Source organism: Apteryx rowi, unplaced genomic scaffold (assembly GCF_003343035.1).
Source record: "Apteryx rowi isolate R43461 unplaced genomic scaffold, aptRow1 scaffold_3, whole genome shotgun sequence".
In the NCBI taxonomy this organism is placed as follows: Eukaryota; Metazoa; Chordata; class Aves; order Apterygiformes; family Apterygidae; genus Apteryx; species Apteryx rowi.
In genome coordinates, this window is record NW_020449418.1 from 755,141 (window position 1) to 768,175 (window position 13,035).

General features: G+C 34.3%; 1 protein-coding gene across 2 annotated transcripts in view; it reads right to left on the bottom strand.

Moving 5' to 3' along the window:
• The window catches only part of ATRNL1 (attractin like 1), a 568,892-nt gene that overhangs the window by 309,328 nt on the left and 246,529 nt on the right, over positions 1–13,035 (bottom strand). For both annotated transcript variants that reach the window (XM_026069767.1, XM_026069766.1), the window contains exons 22-24: positions 11,481–11,575; positions 10,751–10,829; positions 9,403–9,560 (exon numbers count right to left, since the gene is read on the bottom strand). In XM_026069767.1, the coding sequence (XP_025925552.1) occupies positions 9,403–9,560; positions 10,751–10,829; positions 11,481–11,575 (332 nt within the window). The remainder of the gene's footprint in view (positions 1–9,402; positions 9,561–10,750; positions 10,830–11,480; positions 11,576–13,035) is intronic.

Here is a 13,035-nt window from a genome sequence, read left to right on the forward strand (position 1 = left end):
GTGCGTTGGTGTACAGGCATTTCAGAGAGGTGATCGAGCATGTAGGTTTCCCAGGAGGGGTAAAAGAGGATCCTCCATAGCCACATCCCATGCGCACTTCCCTGGCTGCATKCACCTGCTGGAGGCATCCCGACTTGAGCTGTCTTTTGCCAACTACTCTGTCACTATAACTCTCCCCTTCCCCCATCTTTCCTAGTTTAAAGCCCTCCTTACTAGGTTGAAATAATACAATGAAATATATAGGTAATGAAATATACATTTACATTTACTGGAGTAGTACAGGAGTTGGCAAAATATGGTTAGCACCATTGCTCCAATATATTTTAAGACAAATTTTAAAAGCTTTATCATTGTGTTGAAGAAATATAGGTATAATCGAATCATCAGAAAACACCATCTAATTTTAGCTATACATTTGGAGATTCTTGTGATTCATTTTGAAAACACTATATTTGATTTGAGCACATTGTTTAAGTTTTTGCGGAATATTACAACCTTATGTTTTTTTCTTGACACAACTGGTCTTGGAACTACAAGGAAATAAATTACAGAGAGTAAAGAGGGTTAATTTTCCAAAGCAAGAACTGGTAAGTTTCTGGTATTATATTTGATTGTATCAGAAAGAAAAAGGTAATCATAATTACTGTAACAGTCCACATTTGGATAATACTTTTCATCTCCTTTATTCAATGCATTAAGTACTGTTTTAACAGATATACCTGTAATAACGCACCTAAGACATATAATTTTTAATAGTGGTACCTAATGTGTTGAAAAATAGAATGAAGTTCAGTTTAAGAACCTAGTACTGAAAGGAAATCCCAAGAGGCAAATCTTTAACTCCATGCTGTTGTCCCATTTATTTCAGTTTTGATATCATTTTGCATCCCTTCACTTCATGGAGTTGCTTTTCTAACAACATTTCTAACTCTGAAGCAAAAACTCTATTTACTTTTGTACTGAGAAATGACAAAAACATCTTTTCATGTATTTTAATCAGCTATAAGAAACAATCATACATCAAATATAAATCTGATTTCTGACTGTTTTCTATAATACAAACTAAAGCTTGTATTCTGTCATGCCCAAAAAGGTAATTAGATGAGTCACTTTGGCAGAATATCAAAGTGCACATGTATCATGAGCAGTCATGTCATCTGTTACTGAAATCTTTTTTTATTTTTAGCTCCATGTTCATCTGCCCTGGTCTTTTATTTTGCTTTTATTGTCATTCATGACACACTTAAAACAATGTTAGTTCTTCATGGCAGAGACCATGATTTACTTGTTCTTTTTTCTATTTTATTTGTACAATGACAGACATTCTGGGGAAATACACTAATGAAAACAAACAAAATTCATATTCATTTCAATGGCACTCAATAAGGGCCCTAAATGACAGTTTCCACAGACATGTAAAGCTGCCTGTAAAGACCTAAAATTGGTCTTTCTGCCATATCTTCACCCACTGCCCCTTTTCACATTATGCTTAGTCTAGTAAAGGGTTGCTTTGGGCAAAATGTTGGTGGCCTATAAAGCATCGGTGTCAGTGGCATCCAAGTATGTCAGCAACTTATGCAAACGTATCAGGGTCTGGCACAAAAGAGATCAGTTTTTCTCTGTAGTACTTCCACTAGGAGACTGTCTAGAACTTCATTGTTTTAAGGTTTGAGAATTATCTTTCAATTTCTAGTCTAAATTTAGTCATAACTATTTTATATTTATTTTTTATTTTGTCATTCAGCTTGAGAAAGAGCAGTCATACACTCTCTTGGTCTTCGTTTTGCTCATGTAAACAAGCCAACCTCCTCTTATAAGGTAGGTCCTCTATTTACCTGATTAGGCCAACAGTCTGTCTTTGCAATGCACCTAGTGTAAGTTCAGTTCTCCTAAAATAAGTTGTTCAAAACTGTGTGATGTAGTCCAGCGGAAGCATTTCCCAGGACTTATAAAACAACACTAATAATTCTGGTATTTTCAAACTTCCTAAAATCATACATTTTTACAATTACATCTGCCTTTTTTAAGGCTGTATCATCCTGGGAGCTCACAGTTACCCTGTGATTGACTAGCACATACAAGTCCTTCTCTTCAATTGCTTCCAACTCAAGTTTCTGTTAGTAGTCCTCTAATGGGGTAACGTTTTTCCTCTATACAATGGAATTTCAACCAATTTCTGTAATTCCCATTTTTAAGTTCATCCAAGTCTTTTTTAATGGAATTCCAATATTTTTTTCTAACAGGTGATGCCTGTTAACTTTATGTAAGTGGTAAACTCCACTATTAAATTACAATAATTTGTCTTAAGGTCATCAATAAATATATTAAACAAGTTCAGCCCCAAGACTAATTTTTGAGAATTTCTCCAGCAGTCTTTCCCTTCACAATGTTTTCCTATTGTCCTTTCATCCTTATCCACTTCAATTCATCAGTTAAATCCCTTACTGTTCAGCTTCTTGCATACAGTCAAAGCAAATACCTGACAAAATATTAAATACTATAATCATATTTTCTTTCAAAATCTCTTCCAAAGCACTTAGTGTACTACTAAGCATGTTGTGACCTGAATCACGTCTTCTCTATTTTCAGATAAAGACCTTCCATTTGCTTTTCTCCAGTCTCATGGTCCCATCCTCCTGCTTTTGGCCCTGCAATTTCACATGTCACTTCCTTCAGATTCTAGGATGTATATTATCTGGTGCATAATCTGAGTACGTTAAGCTCCTTGAATTTTGCTTCCAACTCTGTTGACAGTAATTTTCATAAGCATACATTCATTATTATTATCAGTCCTGACTTTACACTGTGATCAATACCATCATCCTTATTGAAAACTGAAGGTAAGTATACACTGACATTTTAGGCTATATGTCAGTCATCTTTAAACTCTAACCCATCCTTACTGCACAGAAGCCACGCTCTTTTCCTGTTCTCCAAAAGAATTCTCTGCTCCTTATAGAACGGTATCTAAGTAGTGGTTTGGTGGATTTCCTAGATTTTTGTTCTTTATATCCTACTTTTAAACCTCATTGTGAGATGGATTTTATATTTACTGTAAGAAAACATCAAAGTCACTTTGGAAGCTAATGTATCCACTTCACCATCAATTCCTGTTCAGTGTTTCAAGAATTATACTGTCTTTGCACATAGCTATATGCATTTACTCAGGAGCCTCTATGAAAACCATTAAGGCACTTAGAAAGTCAACCATTCACTGTAAATCATAGTGATTAGATTTAGGCATGCAATCACTGACAGGAGGAGGTTCTGTACAAGCACAGCTACATGTGGATATATACATACTTTCCAAGCAAAAAATACCAAAATCATGACCTTAAAAAAATCTGAAAGGTCTTAAAATTTCTGATCTTTCTTTGTTTATTTAGTAAATAGGTTTGTGTTACTGTTGTAAATTCTAATGGCAGTTACCGACAACTTTTACTTCTTGGAGTTTTTACAACAGTATATGTCATTTATGAATGTTAAAAATTCAAAATGAATTCCAAAGCAAAGAAAGCTGAAATAAGAGTATGCCACACTTAGTAAACTTTATTACAAGGGTAGATGTGCTTCCTGACTTACATTAAATTCCTTCTTCAGTTGCTACAGGCAGGCTATTAACAAGGGAAAGAAAATCAATTCTGAAACAGAAGCCAGTAAGCTGAAAGAATACTGGTTACCTCTCTAAAAAAAAAAAACTTGAAAATTTATATATGAAGTTGTTTTGATTGTTTAAGCATTACACATAAACAGTCCTCTTTGCTATACACAAATATAATGTAAACATATTTCATTCTTTTATTCTGGCATAGAAACTAATACAGGGTACCGAAGATAGTTTTATTCAGAAAAGAAAACACACAAAACAGAACCAAAGAATATGCTACAAAAGCATATTAAAGCATAATGCAGCAGGTTTCTTTAAGAATAATTAAATTCATTTCTTTCCAACACATTTGAGCATTCTAAATGTATACTAACATCATACCTAACTTCATTGTAACAGTAATTATTCTATGCTATGGAAACATGTAAGGGATGAACTATTTCATGATGAAAAATTAATTCTTTTTTTTTAAATACAACCTGATTTTGCCAGGGACTGCTTTGCTGTTGAGGTTGGTTGAGAATCATAATTTAAACTGACCTTCCCAATTAAAACACAGACATTTCTGAAGCTTTTGTTTCCTCTAGAGAGGAAAAGACTAGTAGAATAGTTATTATCTCCTACTTTTTATACTATTTTTTTCCTGTATTAACTGTGTGAATCATTCTTAGACACAGCTGAGCTATTCAAGCTAATAACTGACAGCTGACAATCTCTGACAGGACAGGTAGGAAACTACTGAACTATAATTGTGATGATATTTCCTGCACAAAGGCAACAGATCCTGCTCTAAAATTGGGAGAAAATTTGGCTGCTAAGACTCAACTTCAGATCAGACTTACAAGTCTGACAGTTATAAAGAGGTACAGGTGCACGAAGGCAGCTGATCAGGAGGCAGGAATGTTATTGCTGTCCTTAGGGACAGAGGACATCAACTGGATAATCAGGACGGTGTTTTAAAGTTCTTTGTTTGTGTTACATATACATTTGCTGCTTTGCAGAATATGGTCACAAATGATGAAAAGAAGGAAAAACATCTGTTACTGTCTCAATGATAGAAATTCCTCGCCATAAAATTAGTTTTCTGAGACTGAAGACCGTGTTGTTACTTTTGTTATTAATATTTGCATAGCTGCCAGGAGTCCAAGCTTTATGATTACTTACTACTTCAGGGACCACTGACCATTATTTGAGGTGCTGCTTGCAGTTGAGTTACTGCTTTTCAATAAATATTACAGCCTCCAAATCCCATTACCAGTGGAATCTGAATTACACCTACTCTCAAAATATAATAAAAATGAGTAGAAACAAGTGATGGGGCTTTGCCATGTATTCCATTCAGAAATTTAGCCTGTTCAAGCATTTTCAGATGGAATCCTTTTTAACAGAGGTATAAAACAAGATACATTTAAAAGGTGGGGACTGTCAAAAGACCTGTTAGTCCGAGAACTCAGTCAGCTAAATGCAGGAACAGTGAATCTGGATGATAAATCCTGTCCTTACTTGGGCATTAGGTCCTGTAATAACAAAGACACCTTACACAGATTTCCTCTCAAACCCACGAAAGATGCACAAAATACTGTTACCTACAGAAGTCTGAGACAGCTAAGCTTACGCTGTCTGTATTCATCCTTACCTTCCAATCAACTTCTCCATTACAGCAAGTGAAGAAAAAATGTAGCATAAACTCTTCCCATAATTCAACAAAAAAAATATCCAATACATGTGTGTGTCAGTGTATAGCTACTGCCTGCTTCTGTGAAAACCTGGTAGCTGTTCATGCTACACCTATTAAACAGACCTACTTGTAGAAACTGTTGTAAGTTGAAGATGCCATAGAGCACCATCATTTTTAATGACCACTCATGCAATTATGGTGTATTTCTGCTTATTTGATCTGCTAGACATTATCTGTCTTAGCTGTGTGATTATGTGTATTGCCATGGGATAAATGCCATTCAAAAAACATGAATCGCATGAATCAACTGCTTTCTTGCAAAACCAAAGTTAGGAGGATCCATCCTACTTGCTGGCATGAAACATCACAGTCATACTGTCCGCAGTGACCTGATCTACTTCTCCTTTGATGTGAAAGAAGAAAAGATCTTATAGCTAAATAAAATGCTTTTAGTATCAGGAAATTCAAATGTAATGTTTTCCCATGAGAGTTCCAGAGACCTCCTCCTGATTGAGCACCCAGCTGTGTGCCTGATGTATCCATTACGAACGGAAGAGGGGCACTGAGTAATGTGAATCTAGAGTACAATTTTATGAAGAGAGCAGGACTTCACCTGGAACGGTTAAAATTTGCTTCTGCTTTCTGTGTTTGGCAAGTAAGTCTGTGCTACCCAGTGCTGAACAATTTGTATTCTGAGTGACAGGTCACTGGGTAGTTGCTGATGAAGAGTTACATGTTTTCAGGAAGTTGCCATGTGGATGCACCCATCACATATCCTTTTTTTCAAAGTCAAGAAAGACTGAATTTCAAAAGAGGATATGTTATGTAAGAACTACCAGGGATTTATTATGATTTAGAAAAATAGTATTCAAACTTGCTAAATAGGAAGCATGCATAATAAAAGTACTTGAGGAAGCAACTGTGAGCCATTGATCCAAATAAACAATCACTCGCTGGGATGTAGGCTTTTTCTTGTGCATGTGAAAATCCTGAAGACAACCAGATGCAAAAATGGAGGTAATATAGATGACTTTGACAGAAAAATGAAATGTCTTCTATAATGAGAACTGTAAAACCTTCTACCATAGAAAAGGAAATGGTAATGATCAGTAACTGCAGCACCCAAACTCAAAACTTCCCAGTGAAAGACATGAGTAATCTTAGCTCTAGTTCCAGCATAACAGCAGGCATAAAAGGAGAGTGGTGAAGTACATATGAACAACACAACTTGAAATATCAGTTACAAGGGTAGTGAAGTAACTATTTCGGCTTCCTCAGGAACTCATTCATCATATATTCTATTCTTGATAAGTCGCAATGAATAATGTGAAGATAGGAGACTGGTACTCAGAATGTATTTGAATAATGTAAGACATCTGCTGAAATGAATATATTATAGTCCTTTACTAAAGTATTGTGTAAAGGCACGTATCAGATTCAATGTTGCTATCTTACTTATTCCTAAGAATAGGACACCTCCCAAGGAAGCAGTAATTTCCTGAGCTTTAACAGGATTAAATGAATCCTAGTGGCAAGTTGATATAAAATATTGCTGTTTTTTAACCAGCATGATCTGACCAGCATAGTGTGACCACAGTACTGGAAAGGACTACAGTGCAAATAGTTCAGTGTCTGAGAATTTATGCATAGGCCAGCTTCTTGTGGCATCAAAAACTTTGCATTAGAATACAGAGCTAACCGTCTAATCACCACAGAAAGGCAAAGGTGGCTAATTCTGGAAATTTAATTTTAGAATAGTCTAGAGAATGTTCAGGGACCATCTAAAAGAGTTCCTCACTCTGAACCGGAACACTACTCTGCCATCAGTAACTTGAATCTCCAGAAGAGTCCTTTCATCAGCTTAACAATAACATGATTTTTTTAAGGATTATCATCCTTTATCTGGAAGCTCTTTGATATGATAATAGACTGATTTCAACCACCTTTGCTGATTATGAAGACTAAATATGGTATTCTAAGATACATAGTTGTAGAAGATCATAGACATTAGAACAGTGAGCCCACTTAGGGATGCCCTTGGAAACTGTAACATTTGGATAGGGACCAACCATGACTTCCCTCTCTTTGAGTCCCAGGAGGGCCTTTTAAAATCTCTTTTATGTTCAGAATCATAAAGTTAGCATAAAAAATAGACTACTTGTTTTCTCTGAAAAGTTCCCTACTCCATTTATCATTTGAAGATCTTATGTATTGTCAATGCATCCAATGTGAGAACTTTATATAGGTAATGTGAATGTCAGATATTTGGTTGGAGTAGAATGAATCACTGCATGAAAAAGTTGAGAGCTAAATAGCAAACTTGTGGACTTCAGAAGGAAAATACAGAAGACAATATTACCATCCTGAAACTCGGTTTCCAGAATTGGACCTTAGCATCCCATTTTCCTGTGTGTAAAATAGGAAGTCACTTCATTTCCAGATGGAAGAAGATTTTATGAAAAATTAACAGGACAAGAAAGGAATGCAATACGCAAGCACCATCATCTCTGAGACACAACAGTCTAGACTGATGAATTTCCATACCTCTCAAAAGTAAATATAAAAAATCTGCACAACTGTGGCAGATAAGAATGAATCAAAGGCCTGATTTAAAAAAAAAAAAAAAAGAATCTAACCATTGTTCAAGGATTCCTGTCATCAAGCATTAAAAATGTTTGCCATTAAGGTGTTATGCTGCATTGGAAACAGTACAGTAAGGAGTTGCAAACTGTAAACATCTGACAGAGTTGCACATCACAGGTATGTATCTCAATAACATTTGTCTTATGGTGATGATATAGGCATCTTCTGATCTTAAAGGTGAAAGGAGAAAGGAGTGTGTAATGCATTTACAACTTAAATTGCTTCAGGGATAGTTTAGGAAGATCATTTGGCAATTGAAGTTGTTCTATCCTTAGAAAGTGGGATTGGTGGGTGGAAAAGCATTGTTCAAGTGAAGAGTGAAAAAAAGAAGTTAACCTTGAGGAGTTTTATATAAAATAACAGACGCATGAAAGTTAAAAAGTTCCATAAATTCATGTTTGGAAACTGTGTGACACTTGTATTCATAGATAACATTCATGTATGACCAAGAAAAGGATAGCTTTATCTAATACAACATAGGGATAATACTTCTCCGCCAGGTTGCTTTAGAGACTGAAGAGGACTGTTTTAATCCAGGCTCCTGAATGAGGAGGTTCCTCAGCAGACAGATTTATCATATATAAATATATGAAACGGACTCTATATTTTACAGTCAAGGTAAAAGGGTTTTTTTCCCCCACTTGGAAATGTGCAGAATATTTGTAATCACAATTACCATGTTCCTGTTTGATTTCTGGCTTTAGAGCACTAATAAGTATTTTGAGCTTGCTCTGGCTTCCTGAGCAAATCGCAAGGGATTATGAAAGCTATTTTAACAATTTAATTTTTAAGAATTAATTCTTTAAAAAAGCTATAGCCAAAAGCCTTTCATCAACATAAAGTGCTCCTGATTAGTGCAGGACACACAGTACTTACAAATGCAGCTATACTGTTGGTAGCTATGAATATTACTGAACCTTCTGGCAAAAACATAACACATCACTGCACTGATTTTGCTGAATCTGCCACTGTGCAGTATCTCACCTACTCCAGAAAATGCTTAGTGAAATTGATTCCAATGAAGTCAAAGAAGAATATAAATTCTAACCAAACACACCCAGTGTTAGCTCTGAAGTTTGTGATACTGCAGTATGATAGACATTCAACCTTTAAGAAAAGCAGAGACTAAGAAAGCTGAAGATTAACAAAAAATTACATACAAATATCTATATATGTGTCTATACATAGATATACATAATATACGAGTATACATATATGTTCAATAATTTTAACTTCAGATATAAAATTGAGGATCAAAAGTCTGATTCATTTAGAAAGGAATTCAACAGCCCCAACTGACAAAAATATAAGCACCATAATATAACATTTATACACAAAAAATATACCATACAAATAATAGCTATTTGTATACTTTCTGTTTGAGTGAAAACTTTCATTTCAGTATACAGCTAAAATGTCAACATCTTCAGGATGGTTACAAAACAAAACAAAATGGTTAAATGGTCATACTAACCTGTATTTTAATTGGCCAGGAAAAATTGCTGACGTAGACATAGAAAGTGATGTTCGGGTTGCTCCGAAAGTTAAATTTTTCACAGGAAAAGCTATCTCTGTATTCCTTAATATTAGTCTTAGAAACAACAGGAATCTCTTCTCCAGATATTGTTCCAGCTAAAAATATACGTATACACACACACATATATATACACATTTATGATTAATATTAATAGTCACAAAAGATGCCAAAGTAAATTTGCATGAGAAATTTAGATTCTGAAATTATTTTTGCATTCTTTATTCTACAGCCTTAATATCCATTTATTATGGTTTCCATGGTACATCAGATATATTTCATATACATATAGAGATTTTACAAAAACTCTTACTCTGGTTTCAAAAGATTACGAATAAATCATAAAATTGATGGAAGTTACAGGAATTTTATAGCAAATTTTTCCCAGTTAGCTAAACAGCTAATACAGTTTCCTCTAGTAATTTACATTCCATTTCAGTAAAAAATCATAGATTAATAAAGCATGGAAAGTGAATTTGTCTACATCTTAGATTACTGCTACAGTGTTTTAACTGTTCTTGAAAGCTTGAATACCATACCTACTAATAAACATGCATCATTTTTTGCAAATGTGTTGATGACAGTGCTTATTTTAAACAAACAGAATTTGCTAACTATGGTATGGTAAAATGCTTAAATAGACGTTTCTGTAAGACAACCTTCTTTTTAAAAACATGGGATTTTTTTTTTAGTACAGTTTCATTTTAAGCATCATGCTTCTCCTTGGATGTATCTTCAGAAAGTCAACAGAACCCATTCAGAGAAACTTTCTAAATAGAGCTTTTCTTCCTTTTTATTAAAACAAAAAAGAGTAATGGGGTTCAAAGTTGGAGAAAAATAGATAAGCAGCTCCTTTTATCAGCAAACACAGAAGAACTTCATTGTTTGATATCAATGTTAAGGTTAATAATTAAATTTTTAGCTTGAACACTGAAACAAAGAAAGTAAAATCTCAGCCTCTCCAGTAGTTAAGAAAGCAATTTATCTTAATTAAAATCACAGCATTTCATAATGCTGTCATTTTAAAAATTTTAATAGAGTACAAGGTTTTCCTACCAAAGTAATTTTAATTGAATAGGAGAGAAAGTTAACATATTAATGAAGCTTTGTTCTGATTGCAAATTATCATCTGAGGTTTAAATAATATAATTAATAATGGCATAACAATAATGGCAAAGGAATACATTTTATTATCAAAATGAGCAACAAAGAGATAATCATGTGAAAATAGCTTGATGGATCATGAGATCATATAGGAAAAGAACATCATACCAAAATGTGACCTTACCTGTAGAACCAATAGACCATGTAATATTGAGGTTAAAGTTGTTTGATGCATTGATTGATATATCCAAATTTTTATTTGACTGGATAAAAAAGGAAAAATAAATCAAAGTTAACAAAGTATATCAGAACGTATTAAATATAGCTGTAGTGCACATAACTGAATACAGCCTTTTAATCCTCTTCCTTTTTTTGACTGAACCACAAATAGAAACTGTAATAATCTGGTCTACAGAAGCCAAAAGCAACCCTCTCTTTTGCTTCCATAAGGGCTGGGCACAAATAAGTATATAACTATATAAGTTATCTTTTCAGATTGTGATTCAAATAATGAAATAACTTGCTTATAAAATTAAAAGAGAAAATACATTGCATAAGGATACCTTTTAATTAAAATTCAAAATGACCTTTCTCATTCTGGTAATAAAGATTTCTTAAGTGAAGGTTATTCTCCTTCAATTCATCTCCATAAGATACTAAAATTTATTATTCATGGGAACATCAATAAAATAAACCAGCTGATATATTTTAGGGATATTTGTTGGTACACATACTATTTAGAAATTTAAGAAAAAGTGTTTTCTCACTGGATGCATTGGAATACTTTCCAATGTTTCCAAAAAGATTTGTAATGGCTCTAATATATTATAGACACTTGACACACCTTAAAAATACAATGCAAATCTTGATCATGGCTCTCCAAAACTTGTCTAAAATTAATCACATTTTCTTACCTGTTCTGGATTTGCTATAAAGTTTATAGCAGTGTGATGGCGATCATCCTCTTGTAATAAGCTGAAGGTAAACTGGTAATCTATCAAAAGGCTGTCTGTGGGCAAAACAGAAAGTGAAAAAACAAACAGATTCAAGTGCATACATATTAATAAAAATCTCATGTGAGCACCTAAAAATTTAATGTTTACTTTCAATTTAAAAAGCGTAAGGTAACCTAAAGTTAGAGCCGTTCATATGCATTTCACTGTGTAAGTATTTGTCACTATACAATATCTTCAAGCAATAAGAAAAAAATGAAGAAAAATAACTAATTTAATAAACAGATTCTATCACAGATCAGCTATTATACATAAATTGAACTAGTCATTCTTCTTTAAGTAATTATCCCAAAATACTGTATCAATTGTACTTGGAGCATTTTCAGTTCCTTAATTTTTATGATGAAATAATTATTCAAAAATTCTGTTCAAAATGCATTTAAATGTTTTAAGATTACTGTAAAATATTTTACTGGCTTATATAAATGTTTTACTTAGCTATATTGCTATGATACACTTTAGTATTGCTGGGTTTTAAAGTTTTGAAAAAAAATACAAAGTTGTATCTACTGTAAAATAATATTGTATGAAGGTCTGACACTATAGAAACTAACATTGCTAAAGTGGCACAGTGGAATTTTAAACAGAAATTATTTGCCTACCAAGCACATCCTTTCCAAACAGCCAGAATTCTAAGACATTTTCTAAGTGGCAAATGATATAGATTTCTCATACAAAAGAAACAAGCAGCAGTTTAGCACTGACTTCAGAAAGATGACATTTCCAAATGTCGTTTGTTCTACAAATTTTGCTTTCAATCTCTTGACTCTTAAGGGAATGAAGTCTGTCAAGCAGCTCCTATTCACACCATTTATGTCACTGAACACTAGCAGCGCTCCTGCGAGGGGCAACTAAAGCTGGCCGAGGTGCAGAGACTCCATCCTCAGACCATGCTCACCCTTTTCTGGAAGGAGCATAAGTTGATTGGGACAAGTAGGAAGACACAGGTTTTGAGCCAACCCATTGTGTTCCTGAAGTTGGAGGGATCGGAGTGAGCCTCAGCTGGGTCATAGCAGTAGTAATTACTGAAAAAGGAACTTTTCTGGGAGGCTGGGATTATCAGTGTGAACCAAGTTTCCACCACCTCCATAATGTGAGAAAAAAATCCAGTCACCAGTGATGACCGTTGTTGAAGTTTGTTGCAATTCAAAGAGGGCCCACGGAGAATCCCAGCAGGCAGATAGCCTAGAATCAGCAAAGCCCTCAGAGATATAAATTGTGACAGGAGATCAACAATCCTTGTGCAATGGTCTGTTAGGAACCAAAGGTGGGTGGGTGGGTTTGAGCACGCTGCACAGAGGCAGGTATCTTCGGCTCTAGCACTCCAAGTCTTCCACCTCTTTGACCAAAATGGTTCTTAAAGGGACCAAAAGATTCTGGTATTTCTTTATAATGGGAAATAAGGAGGTGCCTTACATACTGTAAGGGGTGCAGATTATTATTTTGCATGTATTAA